Genomic DNA, 17903 nt, shown 5'->3' with positions numbered 1-17903 from the left:
GCACCCGCCGCTCCGACGGGTTTTGTCGGCTCCTCTCGCCCGCTCAGGTGCTCCCGCAGCCGCAGGTGGACGCGCGCCGCGCCTCCCATTGGCTGCCGCGGCCCGAGGGGCGGGGCCGCCGAGCCCCAATTGGTCGGGCGCACTCGGGGGCGGGGCCGGCGGTGTGAGGGCTCCGCGGGCCGGGGTGGCGGGACAGAGCTGCGAGCGAGCGAGGGGACAGGCCGGGAGCAGCCTGGGGTCCTTCCCGTGCTAAAATGGGATTCCCTTCTCCCTCTCTCCCCTCCCATGTAACTTTATTGCTTTTTCATATACTGCACCCACTTTTAGAAAAATCTAAACTCGCCACAATCGTGAATTGTCTTTACTATAGTCTTCAGGTGTGCCGCGGCAGGTTGACGTTGGACATTAGGAGGAATTTCTTTGCGAAGGAGCGATTAGACATTGGAATGGGGTGCCCCGGGAGGTGGTGGCAACCTTGGCCTGGCGGTTTTTAAGGAAAGACAGGATGTGGCACTGAGTGCTCTGGTCCAGCTGACAGGATGGTGTTTGGCCATAGGTTGGACTCGATGATCTCAGATATCTTTTCCAACCTAATTGATGCTGTGAATTTGCACAAGCACGGCACCAGCTGCTAAAGGGCAGCAGATCCATGTGTTACTCATTGCCTCTCAGATGAACCCGGGTATGGGGAGCAAGGGACACTTACAATGTGGACAGTGCTGAAACTGCATCAAAATGCTCCAGTGTAACACCAACAGCAGCATCACAAACAGCAGATTTATTCAAACTGGCATGCATGAAGTTAAATCAGATCTTGAGTTTCTCCTTGAGAAATAGGGGTGGGAGGTTGCTTGTCTAAGTAACAAGTTGAATCAAACCCATATAGCAACAGTGCTATCTATCATATGTCAAGATGCTTCAGATAGCTACTGTAATTTAAAAGTATGCTCACTAATAAGAGGTCTCCTTCTAGGTCAAAATCTCTTCTCTATTTGTACAGGATATACTCCAATGCAAAATTATAGAAGAACAATTCAATTCAACCGAAGGAAATATGAAACTGAAGACAAACTTTAACTAAGGGTCTAATCCTGGAAGTTGCTTAATATCCTCTGACTGGATTACAGTTAGTGTTCTAAAAACAAAATGCTTTGTTTGGATCTGCAAACACTGCCATTAGGATAGCAAAAGATAAATACCAATACTGAAGTAGGATCTCGCGCTACAAAGTGAAATGAACTGATGTAAATTTCTCTTTATGACACGCAATAAAAACTATTCTATATTTTAAACTCATCTTTAAAATGTAATTCAAGATTACATAGAAGAAATTTCTTATCTGATCTCACATTCGAAAAAAATACTGTCATCTGATTAAGAGGTTGGAAAGTTACATTTTTCCAAACAAGTATAACTTGCTTTGTTTCCGATAGAAATTACAAAACCAGCTCAAAATCACAAGTACTGGGAAGGACTGCTGACTTTCTCGGGTGCCATTCACTCCTTGTGCTCCCTGCTTCTGTTCATAGAATTCTGGGACGTGCAGACACAACAGCTGCTTTTTGGCACAGGGGCACACTTTTCATTAACAATAAAATCTAATACTGCCCTGTAGCCATAGGTGACCCAGATGCAGGATGTGCTGGAGTTCAGTCACATGTTTATATTGCACCCCAACTGCTAAAATCTTAGTGATGTGCCACACTCAATATTTATATTTAACTAGAGTTTACCATGATTTTATTCCAAATAACTCAAAGCTGTTTGTCTCTGCAAAAGGGCTGCCTTTTCTTAACAGCCTGATCCACTGATGAAAACTTGGTTATCACCATAGCAATCACTTCCACATTCAGGAGACAATGATATAAACACCGGATTGTGACACCGCTGACTAATCTGCCGGTCACAATCTAGACTCTGCAACACCACTTGTAGGTGTATTTATGTGATGTCACTAACTGGGTTGCATCACCACCAAGTAAAATCAGGCAAGAAGCACAAAGGGATTTAGCAGAGCTTTGGCTGGGGCATAAAGCCATGCCAGCCTGGTGGGGCAGTGCTCTGGCAGGACTTCCCTTGCCCTGTTTGACTGCCCTTCCCTCCAACTTCTTCCTTCTCTCAGTCCTTTCACCTCAAATTCACTGCTCTCCTCCACCTCTCATGCCCTTCCCTTAACCTCTCTCTCTGCCTCAGTCCTTCCTTCAGCATTCTCCTTCCTCTCTTCACACATTTGTTTCCTTTTAAATGAATCCCACTCAAAACAAGGAAGGAACCCCACCACACTCATACGTTACTGGCACCCATCAGGTTGAGCACTGTCCCATCACGCTTGCCCCTCTTCCCAGCCTGTCTTTTCACACTGCTGTGTAGAGAAACTGGGTTTTGTTCTGGACAAGAATTAGCTACTGTTATGACTTACCTAACAAATATGGGTTTAAAATCTCATACCTGATAATTATCATCTACATGCTCTGGTCATTCACACCTGTGTAATAAACAAACAAGTTGCATCAGGTTTGTGGCAGTACTTTTGATTTCACAAAACACGGCAGGGAGTCAAAACAAGATACTTTTTGCTTAATCTGAAACCCTAAGATACAACAGCTGGGCTGCAGAGCTGGATGTAAAGAGCAGGGAAGATCCTATACTTTCCATTACACAGCACACCAGGCAAGCTTTCCTTCTCTGCCAGCAGGCCTGTAGTTGCTAAGGATAGACCTGGAAAAGTGAGCCCAAAGCTGATCACTGACCCCTGCAGAATAAGCCTGAAGACATTAGCGAGATTAAAAACAAAACAAAACAAAACAAAACAAAACAAAACAAAACAAAACAAAACAAACCCCAAAGAGAGTTTCCACAAACTCAGTGGAAACGGAAAACTGAGGTGAAAGAAGGCGCAAGGGAAAGAAATAGATGAGTGACAGTGGAAAAGGAAGCTGGAAATGCCTTGTAAGAAAGAGATGGAAAAAAGGTATAGAATAAATGAAAGCGCAATGTGTGAAATATCAAACAAAGAAACAGTTTGCTTTCCACTTCAGTCATATCCCTATATGCAATCTTGCAAACATTCCTTAAAGATTTCCCTTTTGATTCTGTATTTATCCCTAAAGATAATGTAAATCTTGTTAAAATTAGTTACAAACTACTAGGGTCAAGTAGTTACAAACTACTCAGGGCCAAGAGATGTAGTTCCATCAGCCAGACTGAGGACACTCTGAATTTACTACAATATAAATTCACCAATTTTGCAGCAGCCTATATATTACAAAGAGTCAGCCTAAAACCTAAAATTTTATTGACGATAAAATCTTTAGCGCATTACCCAGTTTCACTGAGCACTTATCACCTCTGGTCAATATTGTGCTCCCTCTGGGGCTGACTGCTGTGCCCATGGGTCCTGCCACACGGGCCCACACTGGCGCTGTGAGAGGACAGCGGGTGCAGCTCCTTTGGTGCCCACTGTTCCCTGCCCAACCCACTCTGCTCCGCAGCACAGAAGCCACCAGCTGCCCAGTTGGGAGTTATGAATGCCCCCGGTCTCAGTTCAGGAAACAACTGTTTGCCACAATTTTGTATCAACACCACACGACAGAAGCACCCCAGGATGGCAGCACAGGCACTGAACACGCTTGGTGGCAATTGTCACAAAGCTGTGGCAGGGGCTGCAGCTGGTGAGCAAAGTCACTACTGGGACAATGGGATGGTCTGTGAGCTGACACAGAGTACTTCTACAACAGAGAGCAGCCGTATGAGAGTACCAGAGGAAAGTGCTTGTATTTTCTTCTAAAAGCACCTGATGTACTGCTGGAGGCAGAATGTAGATGCTGAGGGTGGGGGAGGCGTGTTCTGGCTCTGGAAATGCTGCCATGAGCAGTTGTACAAGGGCAGCAGTAACCTCACGTGAGGACAAAGCTTCCATCTCCTGTCCCGGTAATCTTTACTCTTGCTCACCATTTCAGCAGCATCCTAGCAAAAGGAGCAGTGAAAGATCTTTCCACAGCTTGGCATCTCCATTATGCTCTCCCTCATCTAACCTGGCCAGGAACAAAGAGCTTCACACATAAGGAGCTACAGGACCAGTAACTGTGGAGGAGATGCTGGAAAGCATCCTGCATTTAGCACAAGGACAAATGCAGCGAGAGACACTGCTGTAATGTAACCAACCCACACACAAACATGCTCAGCCAGGAAATATCTACAACCATATGTGCTGGGAAGCCCATTCCATTTGGGATCAAAATACAAGATTCATTACACAGAGTCATCCTGAATTTTCTCCACCTGTGAAGGACAAAACTTATGCAACCTGACATGGGGAAAGGACAGATGATCTAGGGCGCAGACACCTTTGGGGATTTAACGTATCCAGACTTTACCTGTCCCAAAGGCCCTGTGGGTCCTGGCTCTTTTGCTCCCAGCCCTGCAAGACTATCCCCTTGACTATCCCCTTTTTAGTCAGAACAAGCAGAAGTCCTATCTGTCTAGAACAGGAGAAAAGCCATTTGAGGAAGGGACTTTTGAGATTTCCAAGACGTTATGAGAAAGCAAGATACTCATTGCCTTGCCTGCAAAACTGCATGAAATTTTCTTAAATCTTCTACACATGATTGTTTCAGGGGTTGTGCTAAAAAATGGGTTAGAAAAGATGAAATTGCAGTGAAGCCCATGCAATACACTATGGCAAATAAATTAGACTAGCATTGCTTACAGGCATTGGGCTCTGCTGATTTTCATTCTCTGGTTAAATCAGGTTTAGGCCTTTCACTCTGTGTAACTCAAAAACCTCCCCTTCATGTCTGGACAACAGCAAAACTTTGAAAATAAAAATGTATTTGACTGAGATTAAGTTCATACTGAGAACACAGACACACTGATGGTAGTGAAAAACTACTAAGGGTAAAATACCAATTCTGCGGAAGGCTGTGCCTTTCAAAAGAAAATGAAACATTTGTTGTATTTCTCCAGCAAAACAACAGAAAGCTTGCATTTAGGAGAATTTGTAAAGCCAGGTTACTTTTGCCCATTTAAACACACTTTTTTCCCCCTAAGACATAAAGTAGGAAAAAGTCAAAATTCACTTTAGAAGGCACATAAAGATCTTAGAATAACTGATTTGCTATTAAGTTAATAATTAATTAAGTCTTCTCAGTATATACTGTTCAAAAAGTTTATTCTAAAACCCCCACTTGCCTTTATCTATACACTTAAGAACTGTCATTCAAATTTTAGAGTAAGAAACTAAACAAGGGGAGCCTCTTTTACTCGCAATTTACACGGGATTAGGTACAAAAAAGTAGCTGAGCTTTACCTGGGCACTTTCAGCAGCTAGTTACAGCAAGGAGCTGTAATTTCCAGGCCGAAGAGAGGCGGCTGGAGGTGCTGTGCTGCGCAGCCACCCTGCCCCGCGGCAATGCCCGCAGCTGTCTGTCTGTCTGTCTGTCTGTCCGCTCCGCCTCCGGCCGCTGCTCACGGCGCTCCGAGCAGCCGGCCCAGGAGAGCTCGGCTACTTCAGCCAGGATCAGGCACTCCTGGGGCTCGTCAGCTTCTTAAACACCATTACTCCAACACAAGTGTTGATTGATTAAACTGCACAGAACGAACAAAAAGCATTTTTGGGGCACACCCTTTATTTTAAATCTGACTCTTAGCCTGTGTGTCCACAAGGCACACGGCTCTTGATGATTAACTGCAAGCTTTATGCCAGTTTATTAAAGTACAGCCTTAATTTAGCCTAACAAGTAAGGGAGCTTTCTTACGTTTGTAACAACGAGCACAGTATTTTTAATTTGCGAAGCTCAGATTTTACTGCTACAGTAGTTTTAGAAGAAAGCTCTACCTATAATTAAGTGTGTAAGTCCTTCAAATAAAGACTTCTGAATTAAATTAATCCTTTATGTATACTGAGGTGTCTTTTAGATAGGTAATTCAAAACTTTAACAGATATTACAGTAAGAAGAATGAGACGCTTTCAGTCATTTGAGCCAGCACTGTTGAAAAGAGTGACAATGTGTATTACACTTCTATAGATTTTTAACTGATACAAATATTCTTCTAGAAAAGTGCAAACACTAACTTTACCAAATACCTACAAATATTAGTAATTCACTCAGGTGAGGTCAAACATAATAGGTAATGGCTAATTTTAAAACACAAACACAGACACGAGAGGCGATTTAAACTGCTATGTTCCAAGTCCACTAATGTAAACATCAGTTCAGACACACCTCGCCAGAAGTCTGAGGTATCTAGCACAGCATGGCAATAGATGTAGACATACTGCCCTGTGCCCACTTACGAAATCTCTTAACCCATACAACCAAGTAATAATTCAGTCTCTTTCCTCTTCCCACATCAAGCAGAGTTTACTGCTGTATGGCTACAACTATGCCTTCTCATCTGCCTGTTAGTCACTTTATAGGACCATTGCTTTAAATCCCTGTTCTGCAATAATTAACTAAAATACCTGAAAAAGCAAAAACTTTCACCCAAACTGTGTCTTTTGTGTCACCCCAAATCAGGACACCATATTACCTCCTGCCTCTACTGAGCCAGCCAAGCCTCTTGGTTTGCCAGTATTTCCATGTAACTATTAAAACTTACTTTTAATAGTCCTGTCTGCCCCGCTTGTATGTGAAATACCACTTTATCACTTGCTCCAGACAGGTAGGGCACATCACCTCTCCTATCATTCACCTGTTCCCAATTTTTAAACAACTTCATGGTTTAAACCCTTTGCAATCTACTCACCGAACCGACTACCCTGCCAGATTACATCTCACTGAAGCCCTTGCTCAGGAAGGAAGTCATTACTCTTTGTCAAGTCTGCAGGCACCATTTTTCTTAATTATAACAATGCTTAAGAAATAGTTGTTGGTTTTGATCAAACAGATTTGGTAAATTCTGTACTCTGTACTGATGGTTGGAAATGATGACTTTAATTTCATTCAGCTGAAAGCAGCATTATTCATCTGGGTATCTACACAGCATCTAGGTTCAATATATGTATCTATATTGTTATGGTGTCTTTCATGTAGTGGCAGCACCCAACTTAATTTACATGTCCTCTGGGACAGTATAAAAACATGGTGCACAAATAAGATCCAGCATGAGAAACTGGTGGAATGGCCAGGGCACAAGCTGCTGAAGATGCTGCATTATAAAGTGGTCAGAAGAAATTCAAGGCTTTAACAGTAGACTTGCAAAAGAAGAATGACAGGAGGACCTGGCAGCTAGGATCAGATTTTATACTAGGTACAAAAGTATCTGCAAAATCTGTGAAGCCTGAAATGGAACTTGGACCTGAAAGGTGTTAACCTAAATGACAGTCTCAGGCACAACAAGAGACTGAGAAATATACAGTATGCAAGGAAATGTAGAAAACAGTGGCAGAGTTGTTCCAGAACAACTGGAATGCTGTTTAGAAATAATAAAGAAAAAACTCACTGCAATGACAACATTAAACAACTGTTTCTTTTATTTGTTAACATGGTAAAACAAAATAAGAAATAGAAATGTATTTACTGTCATACAATGGTAGGTAAAAAATTAGGTATTTTAATTGCAAAATCTCACAATGTAATTAGATGCTAATGTCATGTCCAGTACACTCAAAATATGTACAATTATGCCCCAAAAAATGGTAATTTCACAGCTTCCTGTTGGCTCTGATGCAAATTAATGAAATAAATGGTCATTAACAGTTTCCTTGGCAGTTTCCTTTCTCAGTAACAGTCACTTAAATTATAGATAAAATGACACTAAAACTGAAGTACAGTAGTCGATCTCAGCACTCCTATCTTTACAAAAAATGTCCATAAGACAAAAGAATCAGTGTGGGTTCAGATGTAATACCATGGTTTGGGATCCAACCAACTAATTTACATGGGTTAAATACTGGAGGTTTTAGGCCTTTTTATCTTCCTTAGCACTGTGTTGTATTTTAGTTTTTTGCAGAGTTTTTTATTAAAAAGTCTGTGTTCTATCATACACACCTCGTCATGGATATAAGAGGGTTGAATCCTCAGAAGAAAAGAGAACAACCCTAGCACAAAATGGTAACTCTGGGGAAACTCCACTTCTCTGTAATGAGCCAGATGACCACACAATCTGAAAAGAAATGGGGAGAAAACAAAAGCCCTAAATTACAAGTGCATTTAGTATTTAGCTAGCATTTATATATTAAACTGTAATTAGAGACAAACTTTACACTTTACCAACAGCATAAATCACAATTCTAGTTTACAGTGTTGATTCCTGTGAAGTGATCCACTCCTGCAAAACCATGAAGCATAGGACTGAACCAAGGTATCTTCAGAGCTGGTGCAAACACACTAAGAAGAAAAAGCCACTATAGCTTCTTGCATTATGAATCAGGATCTTACTCAGCCAGGCAAAGAATACATTTTTTGACTTTCAGGACTAAATGGAATCACTGTTTGTTCTTCCAGCTTTTAGAAAATGTAGCAAAGTCTTAAAATGACTACCTCACCCTATGTTTTAAATTTCTAAGACTATCCAATTCAAACACCTTAGATTCTTTACTCTGTTCTCTCTCCACAGGGTTCCCCTCTCATCTTCCTGACACTATGTCATGGGATAATAACCCATTCATTTATTGTCCATTGCCTTTTTGTGCTAAATACAAATTACATGTATAGAAACAAGAGAGAAAAGCTAAATTAAGTCAATGGAGTAAAAGAGTAACATAGGAAACACTCAAGCAAACACTGATGAGGTCAACAGAAAGTAATTAGTGCTGTAGCAGCCTTCTGCTTCATTATTTTGTAGCTTTTGTGGTTAAAATGTTAATGAAAATGATGAGGTGATTTTATTGATGAAGTATATAATGAAAATAGCAGACTAGATTTGCTGGTAACAAGTGTCAGACCAAACAAAAGATGACAGAGAGGACGAGCTGCAGAGATAGCTCTGTAAACATTAAGTTCACCAACTTAGGTTGGAAAAACACCAAACTGGATAAGGCTCAAATTTAGTTTAAAATACTACAAAGTTTCAATTTTTAAATAAAAACACTGTACATTGATATGGGGGCTCAGGTGCTATATTCACCTATAAACTCTATACATCTTCTAACTTACTAGGTATTGCCTTGGGATGTGGAGAAGCAGTTTAAAATGTTCCCTGTGTCTGATTCACAGCAGCTGTCTTAAATACTCACCAGAACAACAACTGGGATCTGTCTGTCCCAATTTACAGGTAAGTGTGCTAATTACTAGACTATAAAGTCATTTGCTCGCTCCCTCTGGCCCAGCAAACATTTACATTTTACCTCAAACTGGAGGAACAGTCAGACCCGTCCTGAGTGCCAGGCAAGCTGCACTTCAGGGAGCACAGTCTGCTCAAAGCCTCCCAAAGTCTGGCACATTGGAAACCTGCAACTAGGTCTCTCATGCCATACATCCCATCCTCTGCCCTACCTGACACCTCCCAAAAGAATTACAACATTTTTCACACACTCTAGTACCTCATCACGTATGGAATTATACAGCCCTTCAGCTTGGAAAAGACTTTTATGAACATTGAGTACAACTCCTGTCACCTAAAAACTTAGGTGTAATAGTTTAGGTAGAATATAATAAATAGAATAATAGAATAATAGAATAATAGAAAATAACAAATAGAACAGCAAATCAGTTTAGAATCCAGTTTAAAACAAAGTTTTAAAATAAAACATAAAAAACATTTCACCAATGATTTGACTGATCTCAGCTTTGCTGACACTGTAATCATACTTTAGTCCCAGGAATAAAGCATTATAGCAGTCCTGTTAGGCCATGCTGATTTTTAAATATAGAGAATTTGTAAGTTTTTTTTTAGCTCTATTCTACATACACAGAGGAAAAACCCTCATATCTGAGGGAGTACATGTTGTTTTCCAATGTTAAATAAGTGTCAGATTTATACTTAACTACTTGCATTGCAAATGATATAATGGGAAATTTAACCGGTAAGAATTTAAATTCAAATCTTGTTTCATGAAGGCTAATGACAGTTTGTCATTAACATTTTAATATATTACATATGAAAATGTAGGTTTAAAAACGGACTTTGCATGGAAGATTATTCACACAAGCATACACCGAAATATCCACTCACTCGATGTGTACCTAAGATTTACGCAAATCTGTGGTAAAAGGATTATTACCTCTACTCCCTTAAAAAAAAAAAAAAAAGTTCTTATTCATACAAAAGAATGAATCCATATAACCAAACCTCTTGTAATGTAACACTGTGCTTACATTATTCCAACCCATTTATGTCACTGTGGGTATGTGAAAAGTAATGTGAAAAGGAAAAAAAAGATAAGCAAATAAATCCACCGAAGACAGAAAAAACAGCATACTCATAAAACCCAGCTAATCTCAAAGGGAATGGAATGCTTTAAAATCAGGACCAGACTGCACAGGGGATATTGATCTCTGAATACCATTTCAAATTATATACCAGATAAAGATATCATATGTTACTCAACAGACAAATGAAATCTCATTTCACATGAATGTAACCAAACCTTCTTTCAAAAAAAACCACTTTTCAATAGCATACATGAGAAATTCAGAATTCAGGAGACTCCAAGCCAGCTACAGAGTTGATCTTCCTCACTGATATTCACCAGTACATTCCTCTTCTGGATTAGGGTTTCATAATACAACCAATAGCAGAACCAAAGTCTGGTATATGATCCAGAAGTCACTGTGATTAAGGCCATCAAAAAATCAGTATAGTGATTTAGAAAATTAATTTTCTGTGCTTTTTTAGAGGCCAGGGAGGAGAGGAATGGGACTGTTTTTCCATTCTCTGGAGAGCTGCATCACACATATTTTTATAAAACACTGTAAAGAAATGAAGTATTTGCACCTAGCTGCTACTCTTGCCATGTGACTCTAGTTGTTGATTTTGTCTCATCTCTCTTCTCATAAGCTCATTTTGATCACTCTTCATGTTACAGTTTGTCTACTCACAGTCCAAGACTATCCATTCCTCACACACCCCTTTCTAGAAATGACTGTAACTGTATGTGAGCACATAGCTGTGCACACACCCTGTATTTGTCATTTGCAAAAATGTATGTACAGGACTTTCTTTTCAGGAGAACTTTCCAAAATTTATTTAGCAAAAATGTGAATACTTACTTCTCATTACATAGTTTAACTGTACACAGCCAATAGTCAGGGTTCATGACTGTCAGTAAACCACATTTTTCTTGCAAAACTCCCTTCAGGCTATGCCCGTGAAAACAACTCCCATCTGTGTTTTCTTCAGACCAACTTAACTGAAAACTTGAAGGATTTGGCTTTTCAGCACGTTGCACTGAACCAGACAGCTTGCCAAACTGATTTTGTAAGTTCACAACCATTTCTGTGCGAAGAGAAACAAAATAAACAAATGTAAAACTACTAAGTACCAGAATACTGTTTAGAGGTGACTAATACAACAAGAAAATGGGGTATTTGTGCTTTTTAATTTTTTTTTTTTAACCTCTGCATGAAAGACTGAGAAATCCTGGAAGTCTCTAGGTTATCTCTGCCACCCTCTTTGCAGGTTTTAGTGAAACATTTTGAAACATAATTCAAAATGCCATGTCTTTTATACCTAATGATATTAGTAGTGGGGCACTCTCAAAACATTCCTGCAGGTAAAACCTGTAAAATCCATTTGATACTGCCAGGATTTTTATGCTGATAGAAAGCACATTCATACACGCATGGATTGAAGGTTAAGCTTTCCATGAAGCAAATTTCAACTGGTAAAAAACCCCAACAATAAAAAAAAACCCCATTCCATGTTTGCCTGCTGCTAGTGGATGAACGACAAGCTTTCCTAAGTTATTGAGGCTGAGAAGGGAAAGAAGGTATCATGACAGATCAGCACACACTGTATGACTGCCTATGCCTTGCTTCTCTAGGATAAAAAGCAGGTTAAAAAACATTGTTGGACCTTTAACTGCTTTTTATGAGCTGTATTTAAAGAAACACATTCATGTACTGAAAAAAAAAAACTCAGGAAAACAACCTCCGAAAATCATCCAAGGACTGGGAAGTTTATCTTTCAAGATGACACTAAAATCTATGATCAAAATCAAAGGTTCAGGAAGGTTTCTGAAAACCTGTACCGGGCACATAAGTGTTCTAGAGCACTGTCTCTATTGTGGTACATTTGCTTTAAGATCAATCCTGCCCAGTTGCAATTATGTGATATTCCTGCTCACAACATTATGATAAAGCTCCATAATCTAAGTGGTCCTCTTCTAGCTCCAAGAGAAGCAGAGCCAGAAGAGGAATCTCCTTTCCTATAAATGCATGAATTAAAGGGCATGTGAGTAAACAATCAGCTTGAAATGAATACATCTAAACATAGTTTTCCATGGAACATGACTTGATGGCAGGAGCACTCCAACAGGATTTTGAAGAGTAAGTACTTAAACAAACTCCCACTGTTTTCTTGCAGGAGAAATCCAACATGTGTAATTCAAACCAAATAGGATTATACAACTTGTTTAGAAGTCCCTGAACCATCACTTCCAGAAACTGAAAGAACATATAAAAAAAAATACCACTTGCCATACTTAATAACTCTCTTCAAATACCTGCTGCTTTCTGGATAACATAAAACGTAGAATGAAGAACTCCAGATCTCATTTGGCTGAATAAAATTCTGCTTTTCCTTATTTCTGCAGAAAACTGGAGTTTTGTGGTACTGTTTCTTTGCTTTTATGTCAATACAGACTCCAGAAACTTCTCACAAGTACTTCCAGAGCTACTAAAATTCAGCAGCTGTACCTGCATTCTCACCACATGGTGCTGGCTACGCAAGTAAAGCCTTCCTTGCTTTTTGCAGAGGATTGCAAGGAGTGAGAGAGAAGAGGGACATGCAAGATCTACTAAAGGACATACTGGGATATTCATACCAAAGCATTCAAGAAACTAAAGGAGGAAACAGACATGAAAGCTACAGAAGAACGACAACTCACGAGGAACAGTGACATAAAGGCAAACTAGAGAAGATGAGGACAAGAGCACTCATTCTGAGACATGGCTCAGTAGGTTGTTGGGAAGACTGGCAAAGGCAGTTTCAGCTGTGCATGTTTGAAAAATTCTAGCCACAGGTTGTAAAACAGTACTACATTAATTGTACCCAGAGATGAAAGAGAGGAGACAAAATATTTTAATATGCAAATGTTATCAGTCACAGCTGAAGATCCATGATGGGAAAAGTTGAAGCAGATTTCTGTGTTGCTGGGAAGAAGCAAAGTTTACTCACGTCTTCTCTTTAGAACTTTAGATTTATTCTTGACTGAATAAAACAATGGCTTTTCACATCTCCACAGATACCTACCAGTAAGAGACATAAGAATTGTTAACAAAAAGAAAGCTGGACCAAATGAATAAATGAATAATAAATTATTACAAATACTGCTAAAGTTTTAAATTAAAATCAAAATAATCTAATGTTTAGTGCTATTAAGAGCCACTGCCCCTCCAACATATAAAGGAAATCTTTTTCTGAGCAGGTAAACCAAGGCATGTTAGCCCAGATCTACTGTAATCAGTTAATTGTTCAGCTGTATAAGCTATTTTTCACAGTAAGTGAGCATTTAATAAATAACCTGGATAAAGCTTATGAGTATAAATAGAAAATTAAAGCAGTCATTCTATTCACTCAAGCTTGGTGAATGGATATGTGGAACAAATTTCTAACTTTTTTCATTTCTGTAGGGATCAGAAGTTCACGCAGAACTGTCTACCTTAAAAAAGAAGTACTTAAAAACCTCTTACTTGGCCTTTTTTTCATCCAGTTTCTTTTGCTCCACATCCAAGGAACGTTTCACCACCTCATACCACTTCTTGAACTCAAAATATGGGCCCCCTGAATAAAACATACACACTTTAGTTTGGGAAGAAATGAAAGAAATGACAGAGAAGGTCCCTAAGCACTTAGACCCTGCATCTTGCACCTGTATACAAACTAACCCAAATGCTATGCGCTTAAAGAAAATATACTTGATCTAATAATTCTGTAAGAAAGAGAAACACAGAAATGGAAAGAAAGAACAGCATGTCATAGGAAGTGCAAAGAAGCCCCATATCTTAGGTTTCATTGATTTAGCACAAGTCAAACCTTTTCCCTCCTTTCTGGAAAGCTAAGCCTAGACACTACCTCCTCTCTACCAAATCAACTTGTTCTCCACTGTGTGGAGTGGCCTTCAACTGTTTCAGAGTTGAATTCAAGGGATTAATGAAACTATGCATCAAGCTTAAGTTTAAACAAATAAAATCTAAAGAAGATCAGATGCAAAATTTCACATTGTTTCACCACCTCCCCACTGTCAATCCCACTACCTCTGAAATCTTATAGGGTTGGAAAGATAAACTAGACAATGGTCTTCATATCAGTCTCTCATGGTTTGGAGCACAGGGACTTCACTTGTTGATATGTGAACAAGCATTTACCAGCACAAGCAAAAACATGAAGACATAGGACATTTAGCAACACCTTTATCACTGATCCTCCAAAGAGGCTCAAGACTGAAGAAGACCAACTGGGATAAGAATTCCAAACAGATATATGGTGTAGACTTACATATTTAAAAATAATCAACTCTTATCCCTGTGGGTGGAATATGTGCATTGTGAATTAACCAGACTTTGCATTTCCCCATGGCCTGAGCTGCACTGCATGCGATGCTTGCGTCATGCTCAGCTTTGCCAGCCAGCTGTTCAAACTCTCCTGAAGATGCATACACTGTTCTTACAATCAAACTTATGTACCTTTTGTATTATTTGCATTTCTGCTGTTTGTACTATCCTGCTTCAGAGAGTCTAGATTCTAAAATCATAGATGGTCTCAAAAAGCAAGAGATACATGAAAGGAACAAAGACCCCTCAGAAGTCCTTGAAATTCAAAGGTCTGGATACAACTTCTTTTATCAGCTCCTTAAACCCCGAGGTTTAAGTAAATACTCCTAAATTGCTGGGAGAGCAGTGTGGGAGCCAGTAGAAATTGGTGTTAAACTTTATATGAATTATTAACATCTGTCACATGCAAACCCATTGTCAGAGACACAATGCTACACTGTAATAACCCTTCACCTGGCCAGTACTGCTGGTCTGACATTCATGTAGCTGAGCTGACTGGAAAATACACAGCTCTGATACACACATACATATACATCTACATAAATCTCAATCACCTTTTATTTGAACAAAACCCATATTGTGGATGTGTGCAGTTCACAGAACACACACAGTAGGTAACTATAACTATCTATTGTACTGCTTCTAGTGTGGTTTGAAGAAATGTAGGAGCTGAAATACTATTTTTAATTTAAAAAAATTGACTAGAGAATGGATAGTTAAGTTGAGAATGGAGTCAACATAAATTGAATCTTTAAAACTCAGTATTAACCATTATTCATTTAAGCACTCTAACTTTGGGAAAATGCCAGAGGCAGTTTTGAGCTCTGGCACTGATCAGTCATCTAACAGAAATTCTCACATCAGCTCTTCTGTGCAGCTGCTCACCATCACCCCGACATCTTAAGCATAGGGACAACAAAACACAGCACATGGATCATTTGCACCAGCAGATTTTAAAGTAAAAAAGTGGGCAAAGAATGAGCTGTTAATTCCCAAGGGCAATGAGACTTGTTAATAAGGGAGAAACCCCATTAAGACATTAATGAGCCTGAGCTTGTAAAGCAGTTGCACAACTCCTCACTCCTGTCACTATCATGTACTTCAAGTTTTCAAGGGAAGTAAAAAGGAAAATAAAAATCCACCATAAGTTTGTGTTTCCACCTTAATGTGAAAATTACCAGTTTTAGTTAACAGGGATGTCTCTAGTTACAGCAGTAATTGAGCTCACACATGACTAACACCATAATTTTATTATGGACCTAAATTTTAAACAAAGCATCAGAAGGGTCAGAATGACCCAAAACTGGATAAAAGGCCTTGCAAATAAACTGCAACACATCTTGGATCTTATCTTCAACTGTGATTTGGATCAGGCCATGGAACATCTTCCTGAAGATTTCTAATCTCTGATTTGGTCTTTCTGCCCTCAAAGAACCATGTTCACACCATTATCTTCTCCATCTTAATTGCTGCTAGCTTTTCCACACTCTCTCAGGATTATTTGGACTAAGAAACTAGATTACATCTGAAATATGTTACACACTAAGACATTTTATTTAACAAGACTAAACAAGTTTGGATTTTATCATAAATGTGGTTTGATGCCCCTAGTAAGTATCTGCTATTTACGATCAAAGTGTGCTCCCTTTTCACGGTGTATCCATTCATCTCCACCTACCACACATAAAACTCTAAACCAAGAGGCAAACATGCACAAGCAGAAGAGAGGCACCCAGCAAAATGTGTACCAAACTCCCCTATCCCAAACAAAAAGAATTGTGCAGGTACTCTGGGGCCAGTTTACATGAACAGGATCTACTCTTTTCTCTAAATAAAATTTCCCCTTAATGAATGACAAAACCACATTTTCATGATCAATAAGAAAAGTCTTTCTAACCCTGATTGCAAAACAGTTTCATTTACAAAATCATTACACCGCTTCTGCTAGAATATTTATATACCTTCTGTGTTGTTTTTATTTCTTTCTTCAGCAAACTCTGAAAGTACCCTGTAAAAAAAATTTAAAAATCAGGCTCTTTTGTAGATCCAAATGCTTCACTTTTCACATGAAGTTCAAATACAACAGACAAAAATGTCATCCTAATTTAATTCCAAGTATCAGATTCAACCCAATGAATTTTAAAAGTAATTAATATTTCATGTCTAAAATGCCTTCAAGTGTATGGTTTAAGCTACTGAACTTAAGTGAAATTTAAGTAGTATAAATTTAACTCTAAAGAAAGAACAATCTTAGACAAGCATTTGCACTACTTGAAATTTGAGGGTTGCTACAGATTTGTCTGTACACTTACCATTCATAGTGATCATCTAATAAAAACAATAATTTGAGCACAACTACAATAACTGCTGCAGCAAGAACATCATATTTCACTTTTCTTGTTGACTTATTTCCAGGCATTAGAGTCAGGAAATCCACTTCTCCAATACCAGTCTTTTTCACCACTCGACAAGTCCAATTATGCAATTCATCTGATTAACATAAAAACATAAAATGTTAAGACAAACTAGAAATGTTTTTACAGTGCAAATATGTTGGGCATTGAGGAAAACACTGCTTAGGTCTTTTAGGACCATTTGACAACCATATTTTTTTGGTTGAGGAGTATTTTTGGATACTTTTAAAAATACTAGGCAACCTTCACTGTGCTTACATGGAAAACACTTGTGACTTATTATATATTCATATGGAGAATAAAAAAGTCACATATTTAATAGTGCTTTGATGTTACTTGAATAATATAGTGAGATCATTCTGAATATTCTTGCAGGAAAGCCTATTGCAAGTCCACATAAATATATTTTCAAAAAAAATGCCCAAAAGCAAAAAACTTGTCACAAACTTTTTTCCTGCATGTTGACTGACCAGGCCTGGCAGGAATCAGCCCTGCACAGAGGAGGAGCAGGGCTGGCTGTAAAGCAGCTGGTTGTGCAGGCAGAGCAGCTTGGTGGTGGCAGGGCAGCACTGCTGCTCCCCAGCAGAAGCTGTGCCAGGGAGATCCAGCTGCAGCCCCACAAGGTACACAGCAGCCTATCTGTACAGGCTCTTATTACTCTGCTTATTTTTCACAGATACAAATCCCCCAAATTTCTCACCTTTCCTGTTCAGCAAGAAATACAGGAGTTGATTACATCACCATCAGATTCCACAAAGGTTAGCAATGTATGACTAAGTACAACCTTAATCCAGCTGTACTTATACCCTCTTGCTGCTTACAAAGAGTTCAG

General features: G+C 39.3%; 1 protein-coding gene across 1 annotated transcript in view; it reads right to left on the bottom strand.

The window, feature by feature from the left end:
- Positions 1-7484: 7484 nt before the first annotated feature.
- The window catches only part of TAF1B (TATA-box binding protein associated factor, RNA polymerase I subunit B), a 45789-nt gene continuing 35370 nt past the window's right edge, over positions 7485-17903 (bottom strand). The window contains exons 10-15 of the mRNA XM_063150823.1: positions 16970-17147; positions 16619-16665; positions 13797-13887; positions 13282-13352; positions 11154-11379; positions 7485-8106 (exon numbers count right to left, since the gene is read on the bottom strand). Coding sequence (XP_063006893.1) covers positions 7887-8106; positions 11154-11379; positions 13282-13352; positions 13797-13887; positions 16619-16665; positions 16970-17147 — 833 coding nt within the window. The 3' untranslated portion in view covers positions 7485-7886. The remainder of the gene's footprint in view (positions 8107-11153; positions 11380-13281; positions 13353-13796; positions 13888-16618; positions 16666-16969; positions 17148-17903) is intronic.

The sequence above is a fragment of the Melospiza melodia genome, chromosome 3 (genome assembly GCF_035770615.1).
Source record: "Melospiza melodia melodia isolate bMelMel2 chromosome 3, bMelMel2.pri, whole genome shotgun sequence".
NCBI lineage: Eukaryota > Metazoa > Chordata > Aves > Passeriformes > Passerellidae > Melospiza > Melospiza melodia.
This window is presented reverse-complemented; position numbering and strand designations above follow the sequence as displayed.